Here is an 18,711-nt window from a genome sequence, read left to right as displayed (position 1 = left end):
AAAGCTTGTCTACCACTCTGATAAGTGCCTGAATTTGTATGGTGATTATGTTAAAAAGTAGTATTTTAGTCCCTCTTTCACATGTATATAATAAAAAGTTTTTCTTGTACTTAGTTTTTTAAAATTCCAAAATGTTCCTTACTTTCTGAATAGCCCTCGTATTTAAAAGAAATAGCAAGTACAGAGGAAGGAAGGCAGATTTTTTCTGATAGATTGTATATTCGCTCCACACACATATAAAAACAAAGCGTGGACTGATGGCTCCTGCAATGGCTATAAAAAAAAAAGCAATTAATGGAAAAAATTAATAATTGTTCATGCAGGCAATGAGACTTTTTTGTAAGTTTGTGTTCATTTCTTCTTTATTATCTTCCAACTTGTACCTGATTTAAAAATTAAAAGTATTAGGAATACCACTAAACTTACAAAAAATGGGTGGAAAATCAATTAATACCAAATCTTCCAGAACGTTCAGTTTTAGTAATTTATAATTTTCTTATAATAAAACGTTGTACCTAACTCCAAATTCTAATAGAAGGAAGGCAGTTTCATTGGACTGGTAACAAAAACAAAACATTCCTTGTAATGCAACTATATTCAGTTCTGAATTAGCCGCGATATGAAGAGTTTACTCTGAAAAATAAACTTAGAAAATACAGATAGTGTGTTGAAATTGCCATCCTATCATCTATTATAAAAAACAATCAAATTAATTTGGACAAAAGTAAAGAATGATATAGCTGCTGTTAATTTCTGAATAAAATCAGTCATATCAAAGAAATTGTTTAACAAAGATTTAACAAGCTGTTGACAGTATTTTGGAAGAAATGCTGTGATCACTCACTGCAATTCTAAAACAGTTACTTCGAGGCTATCTACAGAGTAGTGGACATGCAAGTGGAGAAATACTAACAGGTGATAACATCTCAATCCCCCCCCCCCGCCACGAGGGAGAAGAACACCCACCTAGTGACATCTAGTTGCCACCCCCCCCCCTGTTCTAACAGGTGATGACAGTGACAACTACAACGAGAATGTAGAGATAAGCAATAAGAGCGGCAACAACGCTAAAGATGCAGACAATAACATGATGGAATTAAGCCGTAAAATAGTTATAATTTTTAAATTCCTATTGTAAATAGGAATTACAAGCAGGCTTTTTCACAACAAAGCTGCTTCCACAGATTAGTGGGGAATCCCCCCACCACCTGCTGCAAAGTAAATAAGTGAGGTTAACTTAGTTGGATTATAATGGCCAGATTTTTACTGGCCAGAGTCTTTGTTAACCAGTATCATACACAATAATAGATCACAGTTACACATCATAAATCTATTCAAAAATTAAACTTTCATATTGTGCTAATCATAATTATCGGTGTCCTCCCTGGTGGCAGGTCCCTTTCTCCACCTGTCTTCATCCATTTCTTCCCCAAGCCTTCTCCTTCATCCCCTTGCAGTTTCCAACCTCTTCACCTCATCAACTAATGTCATCCTTCTTCATCACTTCTGTCTCCTTTTGCTGACCCTTTCAATGCAACATTCATGATTCCACTACCTCTAACCACACGTCCTAACAAGTTTTCTTTACTTTTGTTTAAACCCACATAAGTGCTCTTTCTTCTTTAATCCTGTTCACTACTTCCTCATTCCTCACTTTATCCATCCATCTTACTTTCTCCATATACACATCTCAAAAGCCTCAATCAACTCCTCTCTCTTCTTCACTGTCCATGCTTCACTTCCATACAACAAATACATTTGGCTAACGCCTTCCTTAACTCTGTCACCATAGTCCACAAATATCTGTAATTTTTTGCTTTTTCTATTTTTCCTTCACTCGTCCTTACCACTAATTCTTCTTTATGTTTAAATTCCATAGTTTAGTTATTATTTATTTACATTCTTTCATTATCATACTCTTTCATCCCTTCCACCTGGGCTGTTAACCTTTGAACCATGTGTGTAAACATCAGCTAAAATTTCCATATCAGCAAATCTTATCTTATTTTTCATCCTCGTATAATTATTTCTTAGATCTTAATGTAAATATTAAACAGTGTCAGTAGAGACAGCATCCTTTCCTAATACCACGGCATAGACCCACCCAATCAGTTATACGATTACTTATTCATTGCTGCTGTTGTCTCAAGTATAATTCTTTAATAAACTTTCTGCCTTTCCACTCTACTTTTTTCTGTTTAAGAAATTTTCATTTTCTCCCGTTTGATTATCAAATTCCTCCTCTAAATCTATGAAACAGACTCATTCCAATTCCTCTCTCTAAATATCTTCTCCAATCATCCTTAGCAGCCCAATCCAATATCTGGTTCTTCCTTTCCCTATCCTAAAACCAAACTGTTCCTCTCCTGCATTCTCATCCATTATTCTTACCAACCTCCAGTTTATAACTCAGAAAATTTTAGTTTTAAGTCAAGGATTTTAGAATATCAAATCTTTTAAGAAGACATTAAGTTAAGTACATTAAACATTACATGCAATTAGATATTTTCAAAACTAATTTTTACAACCCAGGTCTTTATGTAAATATTTATAACTATCAGAAAAATAAAAGCTATAGTTATCCTGATTTTTAAAAAATACATAATATTTTTAAATAATTATAATTACCATAGATTGTAATTTCTCAGGTTGTGATGAGAATGTCTGGAATGAACCTAGAAGGAAAGCAATAAAAAATGAGCACAAATAATTACAATATATAAAATAACAACAACCTTACTTTAATATGATACTGACACTACATAGAAACTAAACCTACTTCACGATAAGATAAATTACTTACAGATATAATAAAATTTTCATAAAATACTTTTTCAAGGCATCACACAAAAATATTCATGCTTAAATCAGTACTGCTACAAAATGAACTTTACAAAATCATTACTTATAAAATAGCTAAAAACAAGATTTTTTTTAATGTCCTTTTCTCTCCATGCATAAATAAATATCTTTCATACTGACAATGAGACATTCAGGAATATCAAACCATACTCACATAGTCATAGGGCATAGGACATTGTCCATACAGAAAAATAATAAAGCTAACAATCCAAAATAATTTTATATTAAGCAACACAAACTTTTTTTTTCCATTTAGTAATACAACAAACTGGCTTATGTTTTCTTTTGACCTGGTCGGCGCACTTTTAATGTAAATGTTTTCCCATGTCATTTATATATCGTTCAGATGGAATTTTTAAAAATGCAGTGTTATTTATAAAAGAATGATAAGGGAGGTATATCTAAAACAAATGATTTATTGAAAAAATAAACAATGAGTCAATAAAACGTTCCTTATATTTTACAGCTTAGATGGATTCAGCAATTACATTATTATTAGATAAAAATCAGTGTTATTCACAATACATCAGAACTTATCAAATTTAGGAAATCTTTCAGTTCTTAAGAAACGTTTTCAATCTTGATTTCCAAGTAATAGTAAAACTTAAAAAATTTAAAAGAAAAATACCTATACTTAATACTACACTTTTTCCTTCCTCATTCTTTTACAATCTTATTACTGAAATAATTTAAAACAAATAAAAAAAACTGTTATTTTTTGAAGTAAATATTAACTGGAAGTCAAAATTGAAGATGGAACGGTAGGAAGACACTTGTGTAGTTATGTTTTATGTTACACTACGTTTATGTTGGTTGTTTTACTACACTAGTAACCACATAATTTTTACTGGGTGGATAAAATACTGGGTTATAATACTAACATTTAGTAGAATCTCCAAAAGGGAAATATATCTTATTTTCCTTATTAATCGTCAGTTTTAGAATCTAAAAATTCCGTTAACTAATTATTAATTAAATCTCCACATTACATGTTTAATTAAGCATGAATATACAATAAAATGTGTTCTATCATAAATCATAAAACAATCAGAAATTTTTCAATTAGAATAACTGATTCTTTTTATTGATGTATATAAATCCTGTTATCTAATTACGTAAATACCATTAAAAAGGGTGTACCACGAAGTTCTTCCAGGACTTCATAACCTATTCAACTCTTAAAAATAATAAAAAAAAGTTAAACAGATGTCCTAAAATAGCATTGTTTGCGAGTTATGGTTAGTGAAAGATTTTGCTTAGATTTCAGCTACACCCTGGTGAAATGAGGCTGTATTGCAATTTTTAGGATATTAATTAAGGGGCAAAGTTAGTGATTTCTTACGGTTTTTGACCTAAAAAATTGAATAAAATAAGTACAAAAACTGTATCTGCAGTACTTTTGAGAAATCTGGGGTGAAAACTAATACATAAAGATAAAACTAAATAAGATAAACTGTGTAAGATAAACTAAATAAGGCAAACAAAAGTTCAAATTTTATTTAGAAAAATACATAACTAAATTCTTCAGAAAAGTACTTATTTAATATAAACAAAAACCAAATTCTTTTTTTGTGATAACATTTTTTAAAAATTGCAGTTAACACTTTTTTTAAAAACTGGAAATTGCACAACAATTGTAAAATAAAAATCATTTAATCTTTTTATTAATGACAGAAATACAATAAATTTGAAAAATTATTTCAAAGTTTGCAATAAAATAACATCTGATCAACAATGAGCAATCCTGTATTGTTTAAATCATTCGTTCTCGAAGTGGGCAATAACACCCCCTTGTGGGCACTGGAGATCTTCAGCAAGGGTGGTAGAAGCCCCACAGAAAATTGGAGGCATTCAGGCTGTCTAAGAAGGTGATGCCTGACTAAAGAAAAGGCAAAAATTATGTTTCAATTATTGAATATTGTTACAATTATGAATTAAGTTTCAATTCAGAAATGGGATATGCTAAATTTAAAAACAATAATTGCAATTGCTGTTTTTAAGAGCTAAACTAAAAAAAAATAATTTTGTAACTGCTGTTTTTAAGAGCGCATCTTAAAAATAGCAATTGCAATTATTATTTTTAACAGATGGTAGGTTTAAAAATGTTGGGGGGCGCTAGAAATTTTTGATTCTCAATGTGGGTGGTGGACAAAAAGTTTAAGAATCAATGGTTTAAATCATTCTGTAAGGTAAATTAAATATATCGGGTAGTGTGAACAACTGTGATGTTATTAGTGAGGGTTTTCTGTAAATGTTAGTTTGAATGCAATTGGCTGATATTTATTTTGGGTGTAATTGTAATGTTATTAGCTGCTGCAGTAGAATATAAAATAACTTTTCTTAATTGCAGGATTCCAGATCTAAAAACAAATAGCGCAACTTTTCACAATTTTCAGGAAACAGGTGTTGTTCTGCTCCATATGTTATTTATTTATATTTCTTATGATATATTTTGGTACTGTCTTATTTTCTTCTTTTTTTCAGCTGTATATCTATTTAGCCCAAGTACAGCTGATGTTAATATATGAATTTCAATAAGATTATTGTATTATTCACTCTCGCATTCATAACTACACACATGTTCATCTTGTTTATAAAATACAATTTAAAAAAATAATTATTAAATATGTAAAAAATAAACAAAGAAACATTAAATAATCATTTGAACAAGTGAATCACGTAAAACTATTACATGGATTACAGAATTGAATAACGTAAAGTTATTATATGGATTACAGTATTTAGAATAGTGGGCATGATTGCAGACACTATTCACCTCAATTTCGTGAACAGGTTCATTACATAGTATTTGTACAGCTATGAACGATCTGTCCAACATGACGCTATTATTGATGAAATTACTATCTATGCACTTCAACACAGTTCAAGGTTCAGAACATGATGTCTTTTCTAAGTGGATCAGAGTTTCGCATTCAATGGTTTGGAAAACCAAGGATGGTTTTCCAAACTAAGAATGAAAAAAACCAAAGACTTGAAAAAAGCTACACTTCGCCATATCATATCATTGTCTTTTTGTTGAAGTTTTGACTGAAAAATTGGGCATTAAAAATTATATGCCAGATGTGTACTGAAGATGTTAACACACAAAAGGAAAAATGTTTTGCTGCAATGCATGAATTTTTGTGGCATTACAAGAATGAAGGTGACAAATCGTTTAATCATATTGTTACCAGAAATAAAACCTGAATTTCTTATTCAAATGTCAAGGCAAAGCAAGTCATCAATACAGTGGCGGCATTCATCATCTCCTAGACCAATAAGTTCAAACACGAGCATTCAATTCTAAGTTTCAGTAAAGAAGTTTATGGCTGCTGTTTAACGGAACAAAAAGGGTGTCTGTCTTGCTTGTTGAATTTAGTAATCGCAGAAATGTGAATGGGATTACTTGCAATATGCATTGCAAAACATTAACAAAAATCATAGAAAAGCTACAAAAAACAAACAATGTGTGATGCAATCCAGCAGAATTTTGTTTTTACATGACAATTCCTTGTCACGCTCAGCAAATCTGTGAGGAAAGTGGAAAAATCTTTTTGGAAAATCTGCAATCCCTGACTTAGCTCCCAGCAATTTCTTTTCCTTCACCTTAAACAAGCATCACAAAGGTTTTAATGATAAATTTAAAAGTGGAATAACTGCATGATTTAAATCACATGGTGAAATTTCTTGAGATACTATGAAAAATGCGTTAAAGCTGAAGGCAGCAATGTAAAATGTACGTCTTAACTGTAAGTAATAAAGTTTGTTCATATTTTCCAGTTCTGTTTTTATTTCAAACTTTAAAAACAGCCTCATATAACTGTATTATAAGAAAAAGTTGTAAGAGCCAAATAATAAATTCTAAAGTATTTTGAACTTTGCTCAAAAGATCATTTATTTGTAAAATTCAACTACCAACTGTATACAGGTAAGCATATTCACACTTAGTAGAAAAAATATAGGAGGAAAGTGTTGGATTTCCCATTGTAAAATTTGTAAAACATAGAATGAGCTGCTCTGTTAAATAAACAAAATCCAAATAGCCAATATAGGAAATTTATGTATATGGAAATAGATACATTAAAATAGGGATATTTTAATTATTCAATTCATTAATCTATTTAAAATATAAATAATACCAGCATGAACATGAATTTTTAAAACAGTAAAGTATAAATTACCTTTTCTAAAATATTCTGGCTGCGTTTGTGTTTGTGAATGAAAATATTTAAGCCGTTTTGGAGCAATGTTTTCACTTATTCCAAAGTTGTTCCTGAAAACAAACAAACATATCAATACCACAGAACTCCAATATGAATATCCGATTGGCAAAATTCAATAAATATAATATACCTCAAGCACATCTATTTATTTCACAGAATTAACACAAATATGCTGATTTTTCCTGAAAAATTGTACTTATAAGAACACTCTTGATGAATAACCAGAATAAAGAAGCAAAAATGAAAATTATAAGCAATTTATAAATATCATTCTGCAGTTCTATATTTTAATCAAACTAAAAGACAAATTCATAGTGATTATAAGTTTTAATCCTATGCCCTATAGCAGTAGTTCCCAATGTATAGCCAACATACCCCAAAAGTAAATACCAGAACTTTCAAAGGTAAGGAACTTCACTAGTAACATCAGAAAAATGTATATACTTAAAATTCTTTAATACTTAGGAGTAAGTAACATTAGTAGGAAAACAAATTCTTATTCTTAACAATAAATTTCATGTGTACTTTATAAATTATACCTTTACAAATTTGCTAAGAACTGAATACTTAATCATAAAAATATTACTACAAAGGGAATAAATTATGAAAATCCATTGCCAAGGGATATGAATGCTGGGCAGCTGTCCTGCAATACTGCATCAGAAATGAATTCAACCAGTTGAAGGATATGTTAATTTAGGTAATTGTTTATATTTAGGGACCTGCTTCTGACTGAAGAAATTTAGAATATTCCTTATTTAGGACCTAAGTTATTCATTAAACTTTAATTTTTCATAGGAAACACCTTTTACCCAAGTTATGTGCTGCTAAACTTAACAACACCTTCACAAAAAATTTCAACACTACACAAATTAAAACACATTAATTACAAAGTAAATAACTTTGTTTAAGTGAAATTCAATTGAGTTTAGTTACTCAAACTATTTACTCCATGAATAATGTATATTGTACTTGCACTTAAATTTAATTTAACTTGTACCTAACTTAATTTAGGTACAAGTTTTAAGTGAATCTTAATTTGCAAATTAAGAAACTTAATCAAATTATTTAGTCTGAAAATAATGTATTACACTTGTGCAGTGTTGAATTACAAAATTTTTGGCAAGGGTATTATGTGACTTACGAGGGGCATAACGAGTGAAAGGTGTTTCCAAGAAAAAATGTCAATTGTAACAAATAACTTTTTTCTAAATAAGATATTCCAAATTTCAACAAAATTTGAGAAGAGGCCCTAATTTTAAACAATTACCTTAATTTAATTTATTAAGAGGTTTTTTACTAACATAAGAAAACAAATAGAATGTAAAACAATAAATCTTTATATAGCATTTTAAGGTACTTACGTATTAACACCACCGCAGCTACAGCTTAGCTTTATTTAAAAACAAAGTAGTCAATCGCATTTCGGTGGAAAATGGGCCGATATAGAGTTTAACATAGATTCAAAACAGTCTATCAATTTTAATAAATGGTTATTTATATTTATTTATTTTATAAATATAATTTAACCAAACTTAACCTACACTCGCTAACCTTTACTAATTAACAGGAGTGTTTTGATTATTTAAATAATAAATAATTGCAATAATTACTGAATTTATTAAATAAATACTTAAAAAATTACAGTGTTAATTAGTCAAGGTTAGCGAGCGTAGGTTAAGTTTGATTAAATTATTTATAAAATAAATATAAATAACCATTTATTAAAATTAATAAAGAGACTGTTCATTTTCCATCGAAATCCGATTGACTACTTTGTTTTTAAATAAAGATGTAGCTGCCGTGGCGTTAATACGTAAGTACCCATTTTAATTTCTAGCTGTAAACTGAATTAGAAAAGTCAGTGAAAAGTTCTAATTACTGATACAGAATTAGTGCCAAAGATCTTAATAACATCAGGAAGTTTAATGTAAATTAAGGAAGATACATTACCGATTGACCAATCTAATATGTTGATTAACAACTGGGTAAGTCAACATTCACAGATATCTGCTATATGTATTAAATACCCAACCTAGTAGTGGTAGAACTTTATTATAAAAATCTATTATGTTCACTCTATACATATGTTGTTTCTACTGCAATTAATTTTTAAATGCTTATAAACAAATTAATACATGCTCTACTCAAATCAACTGTTTTGTTAACAGACTAGTTTCATTCTGTTTTCAGAACTTTTTCCCTTGGATAGACCAAAAATATCAAAACTAGTCAATAGTAAAGAAAATTTTTCATATGAATAAAATGTATATATTAATTTATTATACATTCTCTAATGTCTATTTAATTTACTGTCACCAATGACAATTAACAATCAAGTTAGTACATATAAACTCAATAGTATTAACTTAGATATGTTTTACTCAAAACTATCCTCTCTACCTCTGCTACATCAATCACAAACAATTACCTTCTTACATTAAAAAAATTACATAAAAATGAAGACATCTTCACTTAGTAAAAGACAAATTTTATTTATTCTGAAACAGAAAGAATAAGATTTGCCTCATTGTTTCTGCTATTCTATTACAACAGACAAGCAAAGAGACTACAAAATTAGTTTAATGTTAAAATCTGTGAACATAACCAATCAGATGTATTATCTTAAAAAGATATGGCACATACTTTAAAAATATTACTTAACGGGATCTATAATGTACACCCCTACCATTGCTTCAAACATTTTAAGTTATACTGCAATTATATTAAATCAAATCAGTTGCCATCAAGTCTTCATGACAACTGTAAATGTAATTTATCAGAATACTAAAAAACAATCTTTAATTAAAAATTAAAATAAATGCTGTTTTTCATAATTTTTAACAAAGGAAAATTTCACACTGCTTATAATCAGCTTTATAAAATTGAGATTAACTTTTATAGTACGACACTTTTATACTTAAAAAAAAAAATTAATGCACAGAAGTACATGAAGTAAGATACACAAAGTTCCATTTTTGTGATATCACTAATTTGGTTACGACCATTACGAATATTTAAAAAATGAGCAGAGAAACTTGTTTATACCAGAAAAATTAGATAACTATTAGAAGAAATTCTATTTCCTGTTCAGTTAACACAAGAATCGAATGGATAAACTGATAAATTTATTTCATAAGTAGGTAATAACTAAATAATTTGTTCTATCAAAAACTACACTCGTATCATAAACTTTGCCAAATTTTAGGAATAACAAACACAATAGCTATATAAAAATTTTAACAATTAAGTAAGGAAAACTGATTATTATACAAATTATCCAAAGGCAGAAAAAACATTTTTCAGATTTGTCACTCAATTCTTCAATCTGCAAAATATTTACAAACACAACTTAAGAGGTTAAAAATTACCTTCTCCGTTTACTTCCAATAGCAATACGATCTGAATCTGTAAACCAGTTAGAATATATACCTTGTATTTTACCAAAAAAATCGACAATATATTCCATATTTTTGGACACTATTACTTAATAACATAATATAATATAAAATTGTGTAAAAAGTATAAAAAATTAAAATATACTGTTAAAAAACTTGTTAACCCACACAAACTCATAGCATTACGCCTAACACAGCTACGGCTGGTGTGAATTACCAACTGATGAAATAATGGTTACAACAATCACAGTAATCCCACGATTCGTTATTCACTTTTTTTTAATATGAATGCAAATTAGCTTGACAAATCGGGACAAAAATAAAAAAATGTTATTCATTTATCTTCTTTTTTATATTTATAACAAGTATGAATTAAAAAAACAGATTTTGTTATTAGCCATTTAATCAAAAAACTGAAATTTGTTTTTAATAGGTTACCGATTGTTAATATTCTGTAAAAATGTTATTTAAATCTATAAAAATGACATGTAATGGTTACATTAAAATAACACCACCAGTGTCTTATTAATTTGCCTGTAATCACAAATAACTGCACAAGTCAACTAGACTTTTCTCATTAATTATAAAATCTGAATATAAATGTTAAGAAGTGCTGATATCGAGTAGTTATTAAATAACAAATATGAGCGAAGTTTCATACTTCATGAGCTAGAATGACCGGCAATACGTAACTTTGTTCGTTATTGAAACAACTAATCATACTCATGAGCACGTACGACAAAATCGACATGAACATCGATTCATTTTGCGGATAATTAGATGTCACTTCCTGTAATACCATTATACATACTACGTTAATATTTACTTCCACCACCTATCAGTCACAAGTTTTATATTTTTGCGACAGTGTAGGTAGTCACACCCAATGTGAGACAGCACTATTTGGTAGCAAAATATTCTTAACTGGTTTTTTTTCACAAACTTTGTTTTTACTTTCTTGTATGAGGAGTATTGTAATCGCGAAAAAAGTCGGTTTTCAGATTTCAACGGAAATATCCATTTTGACTAGTTTGAGCGTGATGTCTGTACGTACGTATGTATCTCGCATAACTCAAAAGCGATTAGCAGTAGGCCACCACGACGACCAGGATCATCCTCGAGGATCGTCCTTGGTAGGGCGGTCCTTCCGTCGTGTTCGTTTCGTCGGTGACGCCGCCGCGCCCCCCAGGTACGTTTATTTTTTAATGTTGGTGGGGAGGGGGTGTCCTGTCAAACAGGATTAAACATGTTCATTTCCCGCCGCCACCACATCGACCCATTGGTCGCGCGCCGCGCATGCATCTCTTCGCCGCATGCCTATGCAGCCATCTACGCGACTACGAGAACCTCGCCGCCTCCCAGTACCCACCGCTACGACCAGGCCTCGAGGTACGTCTAAATTTGTCGACAGGGCGTGGCCGGCCTCCTGGACGACGAGATCTCGCTGTGACGCCTCCTAGTGCCCGCCACGACGACCAGGAACATTCTCGAGGTACGTCTAAATTTTTATTCACACACACACACACAGACTAGTGTGACGTTAAAACATGACGACAGCGACTGCGGTGACGGTTATAGGTCTAAAAATAAAATTAATAAAATTATTTTCAGCGACCTATGTACAACAAATTTCACTCCCTATAATGGACAGTTGCTGTAGCCGAACTGTCTAAGGTGTCAGTTAACCGCCTTCCCCCAACCAACCGCCTACCGTGCGAAACCTAGCCGACCCACATTTTTTTTCACTTCAAATATCAGTCATTTATTTAATTCTACCACCCCCAACGACACAAACCAAACAATACAACCAATCTTTGAAATATTACTTAATTTATTCATATTTAATACAAACAATATACACTGGGGATACTAGTACCATACGTCACAAGATGGCCGCCGTCGCCATTTTGGATTTCAATATGGCCGACAGCCGCCGTATTGGATTTGGCGCTAGTACCCCTATTTCTGTACTACTTTTATAGAGAGTCTCCAATATGCCTCTGTTTCCTATACTTAATGACATCCGCCCAAATTTCAGCACCATAGAGTAAGTTGGCGTATGCCACTCTTGTGAGTAGCTTCCTCCTCTGTTGCCTGAGCCTCTTAAATTCGGCAAAATGCCTGCAATGTAGCGCATAACTCTCTCCGCCTTTTCAGATGCTTCAAAGAGCATGCTTACCAAATCTCAGTCTCGCATCGATCCAAATGTCCAAATATTTTATCGCGGCCTTACATTTAATTCTAATTCTTCTACCCTCCAACTCAATCGTCGCTGTTGGCCTGCGTTTAGCAGAGTAAATTACAACCATTTACATTTTCTCCGGCTCTGTATTTTGACGGATTTCTGGGATTGACATTTCCAGAATGGGTCACGGCCCAGGCTTTCGTCGATGACTGTCTCCTTTTATTTCGTGGTAATTCACGACCACAGCTAGAAGACCGGGTGCATGCGGCCTTGTCAACTGCAGAGAGCTGGATGGACATTCAAAATATAAAGATGTCTGTGCCCAAGACGAAATTTATGCTTCTCAAGGGCACAGGCAAATTATCGTACAGACGTAACCCCATATTAAATATAAAGCCTGTGTAATCAGCCGAGTTAAGAGTTCATAAGTACCTAAGTGTTCTGTTTGATGAAAAGTTGCTGTTTAGCAACCACATTAGGCAAGTAGCGGCGGACGCCGTCTCAGTGATGCACAAACTTAGTAGAATTGGTCGGAAAGACTATGGGTTGTCGAGCCGACATTTGTACATGGTGTACCGAGGTGTCTGAAAGCATGATCTCTTACGCGGCTCCCGTTTGGGAGTTGGATATGAATACTTGTCCAAAACTTAAAGAGTCCCAGCGCAGAGCCTTAATTATATGCACTGGTGCTTTTAAAACAACTTCTTACGAAACTACCACCAAATTGGGAAAGGCTCTCCCAATCGATTTAGTGGTGAAAGTTCGGGCAGCCATGTGGAGATTGCGAAAAGGCCGGATGGCCGAGGTATTTCGGATGCGGTTTCGAGCCGGGTCAGTAGCGGAACGGACCGGCGATCGCAATGCATCGGATCTAAATTTCGTTCAGTTGCCTATCTCCCGCCTGCGGAAGAGGCTATAGAGCCTCACGATGGAAGCATGGCAGCTAGAATGGGACACCACGACTAAGAGAAGATACATGTATAACTTTATACAGGATTTGGGAGGATGGTATGCCTTTAGCTCGTTTTTAAGGGCAACGGGTGCCAGGGTGCTCACCAACCACCTTAATTTGAACCAATATCTGTTTCGGTTCCGCCTGGCAGCTGATGTGAGCTGTGTGTCTGCGAGGAGGTCCAGTCAAATAAACACCTGTTGTTTGACTGCCCTGCTGTTGGGGGGGGGGGGGGGGCAGAGACCGGGCTACCCTGGAGCTTAGAGGTCAAGGGGAAAATTGGCCACTCACAAGCGGCGAGTCAATGTGGCGAAAGCCGCATTATCGGATCGCGTGGGAGTTCCTAGAATCGGTTGCTTTGTTCAGTTGACATTCGTAGTTTGCTTAAGGAAAAGACTCTTGCCACATTACCATGGGAAGCTAACCTATAAATTAATTTATTTCTTTTATTTCTTTCCCTTTTACAAAATTAATAATTAATGGTGTAATCCTAATACTAATTATAATATTATTTAACTTAATCATACTTAATTTAACATTGTTTTATAATAAAATTTAATATTTATTACTTAATTTAATTAATCTTAATTTATATGATTTGTAAAAGATGAAAGATTAGGTGTCCACAAAGGTCTTGCCCATTTTGTGCACCATCCCTTTTCTATTAATCTTTTTAGTTAGAGTAAGGGGAAAAACAGTTTTATCTTATATAGGAGAATTAGTTTTGGTTCAATTCATGATTTACTCTGGTGAAAACTTATCTTTTCTGCAGTTAAGTATAGAGAAGATCAATCGTCGTCAAATATTTATGTATACTACCAAACCTTTCATCCAGTGCTACCCATTAAGTTATATATGTAAAAAACTATTACTATGTTAAGACTAATAGTATAAAGCATTATAATTAATTATATATGGAATCATAAATCATGTAATTACATGGAACATACTTTCAGCGTCATCAATATTAATTAGCCATCGACTTAGTAGCTTTAAGAAAGTGTTTAGGTTCCTACTGGTCTTTATATGATTAGGAAGTATGTTATGCAATCTAGGAGCAGTACTTGAAAAGAACTTCATATAACTCGTTTTATTTGCTCTGGGGACATATACATTCCTTTTACTTCTAAGTTCGTACTCGGTTATCATACTATCTCTATGACCACTTCTGATAAAGAAAATTTTCATTACTTTATAAACATATAAATAACGTAGTGGTAATATAGACAATTCCCTAAATATTGGCAAAGAATGATTCATAGTTCTTTTTTTACTTATCATTCTAACGAATCTTTTTTGGATTTGGATTACGGAATCTAAATTTGTAACATAAGTTCCTCCCCAACAGCTGATGCCGTAGTCTAGTCGACTATGCACAATAGCAAAATAAAGTTTTCTCATGGTTATTTTTGGGGATAAAGTTTGTTTAAAAATAAAATATCCTAAGATAGCTTAATAGTTTTTGCTTTAATAGTGCAATATGATTCTTCCAGGTTAGACCACTATCTAACACAATGCCCAAGTATTTACAAATATCACGTTGTTTGATCTCACTACATTCTAAACGGTCGGATTTATTTATCACACATTTTTTACATTTATATTTTATTGTAAGTGGAAATTTTATTTTCTCCTTTAAGCAGAAGTTGATATACAAAGTTTTTCAACACTCAAGATCATATAATGATTTGAAAAGCATAACTACAGTGCGTCCAAATTTGATTGCCTGTACTTAGCCACTTCTATCCAGTGTTGCGGACATAAAACAAGGTAGTATCATCTGCAAACGTATATACATTACCTTTAAGCGGGGCCGAACACACTATTTACATAAATTATGAATAGTATTGCTCCCAAAACGGATCCTGTGGGACTCCATATTGTACCCCAGCAAAATTACATAAACACCCTTTTATTCTCACACACTGTCTCCTGTTAATCAGATAGCTCTCAAACCAATCAAATGAAAAACCTCTAATACCACTCATCCACAGAATGCGTAGAAGGACATTGTGGTCTACACAATCAAAAGCTTTTGTTATGTCTAAAAATAGACCGCTAGCACATTTCTTATCATTTACGCCCTGAAATACTTGGGTAGTAAAATTTAAGAGCGCCTTTTCAGTATTGCTCCCAGCCATGAATCCTAATTGGTTTTTACTAAAAAAAGGAGTTTTATTGAGGTACGATATTAATCTGTTCTTCATACATTTCTCATAGATTTTAGAGAAGATAGAAGTCTATATTGGTCTATATTGAGTAACAGAGTTTTTATCTCCTTTTTTAAAGACAGGTATTACTACTGCTTTTTTTAAAGCGTCCAGGAATTTCCTAGATTGGAGGCTTATATTTACAAGAAAGGTTAAGACATGTGATGTGTGATCTACCGCTAATTAAAAAATTTTTGAGCTTATTCCATCAATACCAGGGGATTTATTGTTTTTGAGATTTTTGATAATATTTTCAATCTCAGCATTAAGGACAGGCTAAACGAACATTAATGACACTTCACATTTTATATTTGCCAGATTAATTGTTTATGTAAGTCACTTACAACATTTATGAAATAATTATTAAATATGTTAGTTACTTGAAATGGTTCAGAGATATTTTTATTATTTCCATTATTTAGTTCAGTAACTTTATCTTTTCTTTTTTGACCGGTTAAGGAATTAATTACTTCCCACTCCTTTTTAGAATTTCCTTTACATCTGTCAAACATGTTATCACAGTATTTTTGTTTAGCCGATGTAATCTTAATTTTAAGTTTATTCCTATATGTTTTATAATGTTTAATTAAATGTAAGTTATTAGGGTGCGCTATTGTTTTTTTTTTTTGTATTATGAATTGCGTATTGATATCATTTCACACAGTTTATCTGTTATCCATGGTTTTAATTTTTTGAATTACTTACCCTGTATGACTAATTGTGTTTTAGATTCGTTTATAATTTCAGTAAATTTTTTTATGAAAATATCAAAAACTGCTGACGCATCTTTATGCATATAAACATCCCGCCAGTCTACTTTAGCGATAAGGGAAGTGAATTTATGATAATCAATTTTAATAGCATTTTTATTATTCTCATTTTTAATAGAATTGGAATGCATCACATTAGAGATATGTGATATCCCGATGCCTATAAAACTATGATCTGTTATCTGCAAATGACTCACAGTTGAAACTATTTCATAATTATTTTTATTTTTTATTCTTGACAATAAGTGATCAATGCATGTACCACTTACAAGTCGTGTGGGTTCATTGACTAATGATTCAAATCCATGGCAGTTATTAATAGTTTTGTACTCATCTATTAAGTGGGATTCGGAAAGTAGGTTTAAGTTAAGGTCACCAATTATTATGCAGTTATTAGAATTAATTTTAGACAGCATATCATTAAATTCATTTAAGAAGTGCCTCTTATCCTTACTATGTAACCTATATAGCGCAAGTATTGTATATTTAATACCATTGTGCACTAGGTCAATATTTGCGTCAGATGCAGACAGAGATAAAGAAACCCTTCGGTAGTTCAATTTAGAATTGATATAAACAATTATTCCACCTGATGTATAATCTTCATTGCAATTATCTATTATATCATAATTTTTTATTTTGTATAAAAATACTTCATTTGACATTATCCAAATTTCTGATAAAACAATTAAATCTGTTTTTAAATTTAGATAAATTAACTAATAATTCATCAAAGTTCTTTCGCAGACTACTAATGTTTTGGTGCAGAATTTTAAATTCACATTTCATTAATATATTAAAATCGGTAGAAATCATTAGAAATAATAATAATAAGTGTGCTTACGGTAATTTGTTTAAGTCCTCTTCATTCCTAATGTGCACAACTTTGTCTTTGTCATTCTTCCACATAAGTATCTTCCCATCTCGTAGCCAGATGTACTTGTAACCTTTAGACTTTTTTGCCTGCCGAGCGAGCGCATATAGCCGTCTCCTTGGTGGACAGATCAACTCATTTATGTACACCGGAGTATCAGTTGTAAATCCCATGTTTAATTTAGTGATAAATTTTTTATCTTGTTTCTTCTTCATGAAATTTTCCTTATCCCGCCTTCTGACGAACTTGACAATGATTCCATCGGACATATTATTTTTCCTGGAAATCTGTGACAAGCATCGATCATCTCATCCGTAATTTGGAAATCAATTACGTCTCCCACTTTTTTAATTGTATCAACAACATCTTCATCTTTTTTGCGGATACCATAAATTTCTATCATACTTTTACGACTATATTGCTCCGCATCCTCAAGTCTGAACTCAAGCTGTTTAACTTGTTGACAGATATTATGGTTTTCAGCTGTCAAATTCTTAATTTTTTTAACATACTCTTCTAATTTTAGTGTCTGGTCAGCAATTATTTTTGAGTTATCATCAATCTTTTCGTGTAGGAGGTCTGACGATTCATTCATATCACTTATCATACATTTCTGCGCTCTCTTTAATTCATTTATAGCGGACATAACGTCAAGTGTAAAGTTGTTTCTTTGCACAGCAGTTTCTAGTTGAACATCTTTTCTTTTGCTTAAGGCGCAATGTTCACATCTCCAAATTTCATTATTGAATATCTACAATTCAATGTCATCTTTGCTCATATTTTTACAGCTTGCATGAAATAATGCCTCGCAGTCAGTGCAAGTTATTTTACTATGGTTAGTGGTTATATTTTTATTACAAACTCCACATTTAGGCATGATGTTGGCGTAAACAGCAATGTATGAAGAATAATAACCGATAATAAAGTTTGAATAAAATTTATTATCGGCGTATAGATCCTCTGTTGATATGCATTCACATCGAACGCAAAGTTGAAGTTTCCCTAAAAATACTGTTCCATTTCATTTAACACAATTACCATCAATCACTACCGCGAATATAAGACTCCGCAGTTCACCACTTATCAAACACCAACACGATAATCGCTCCCGATGTTTACTCCTCGAACTCTGAATCAATACTGATTATTTAATCGTAATTATAATTTTTCATAGTAAGTTTTCAACATAGTAACATATCAGTTAGATTTTTTAATATTTTTTTTATTTATATGTTTT

At 31.9% G+C, this 18,711-nt stretch overlaps 1 protein-coding gene across 3 annotated transcripts in view; it reads right to left on the bottom strand.

The window, feature by feature from the left end:
• LOC142319478 (sentrin-specific protease 1-like) overlaps nucleotides 1-10,686 on the bottom strand; it is a 75,854-nt gene extending 65,168 nt beyond the window's left edge. For all 3 annotated transcript variants that reach the window (XM_075356802.1, XM_075356803.1, XM_075356804.1), the window contains exons 1-3: nucleotides 10,457-10,686; nucleotides 7,044-7,135; nucleotides 2,629-2,675 (exon numbers count right to left, since the gene is read on the bottom strand). In XM_075356802.1, coding sequence (XP_075212917.1) covers nucleotides 2,629-2,675; nucleotides 7,044-7,135; nucleotides 10,457-10,554 — 237 coding nt within the window. In that variant the 5' untranslated portion in view covers nucleotides 10,555-10,686. The remainder of the gene's footprint in view (nucleotides 1-2,628; nucleotides 2,676-7,043; nucleotides 7,136-10,456) is intronic.
• Between the last annotated feature and the right edge of the window lie 8,025 nt (nucleotides 10,687-18,711).

This window comes from Lycorma delicatula, chromosome 2 (assembly GCF_047948215.1).
Source record: "Lycorma delicatula isolate Av1 chromosome 2, ASM4794821v1, whole genome shotgun sequence".
Taxonomy (NCBI): domain Eukaryota; kingdom Metazoa; phylum Arthropoda; class Insecta; order Hemiptera; family Fulgoridae; genus Lycorma; species Lycorma delicatula.
This window is presented reverse-complemented; position numbering and strand designations above follow the sequence as displayed.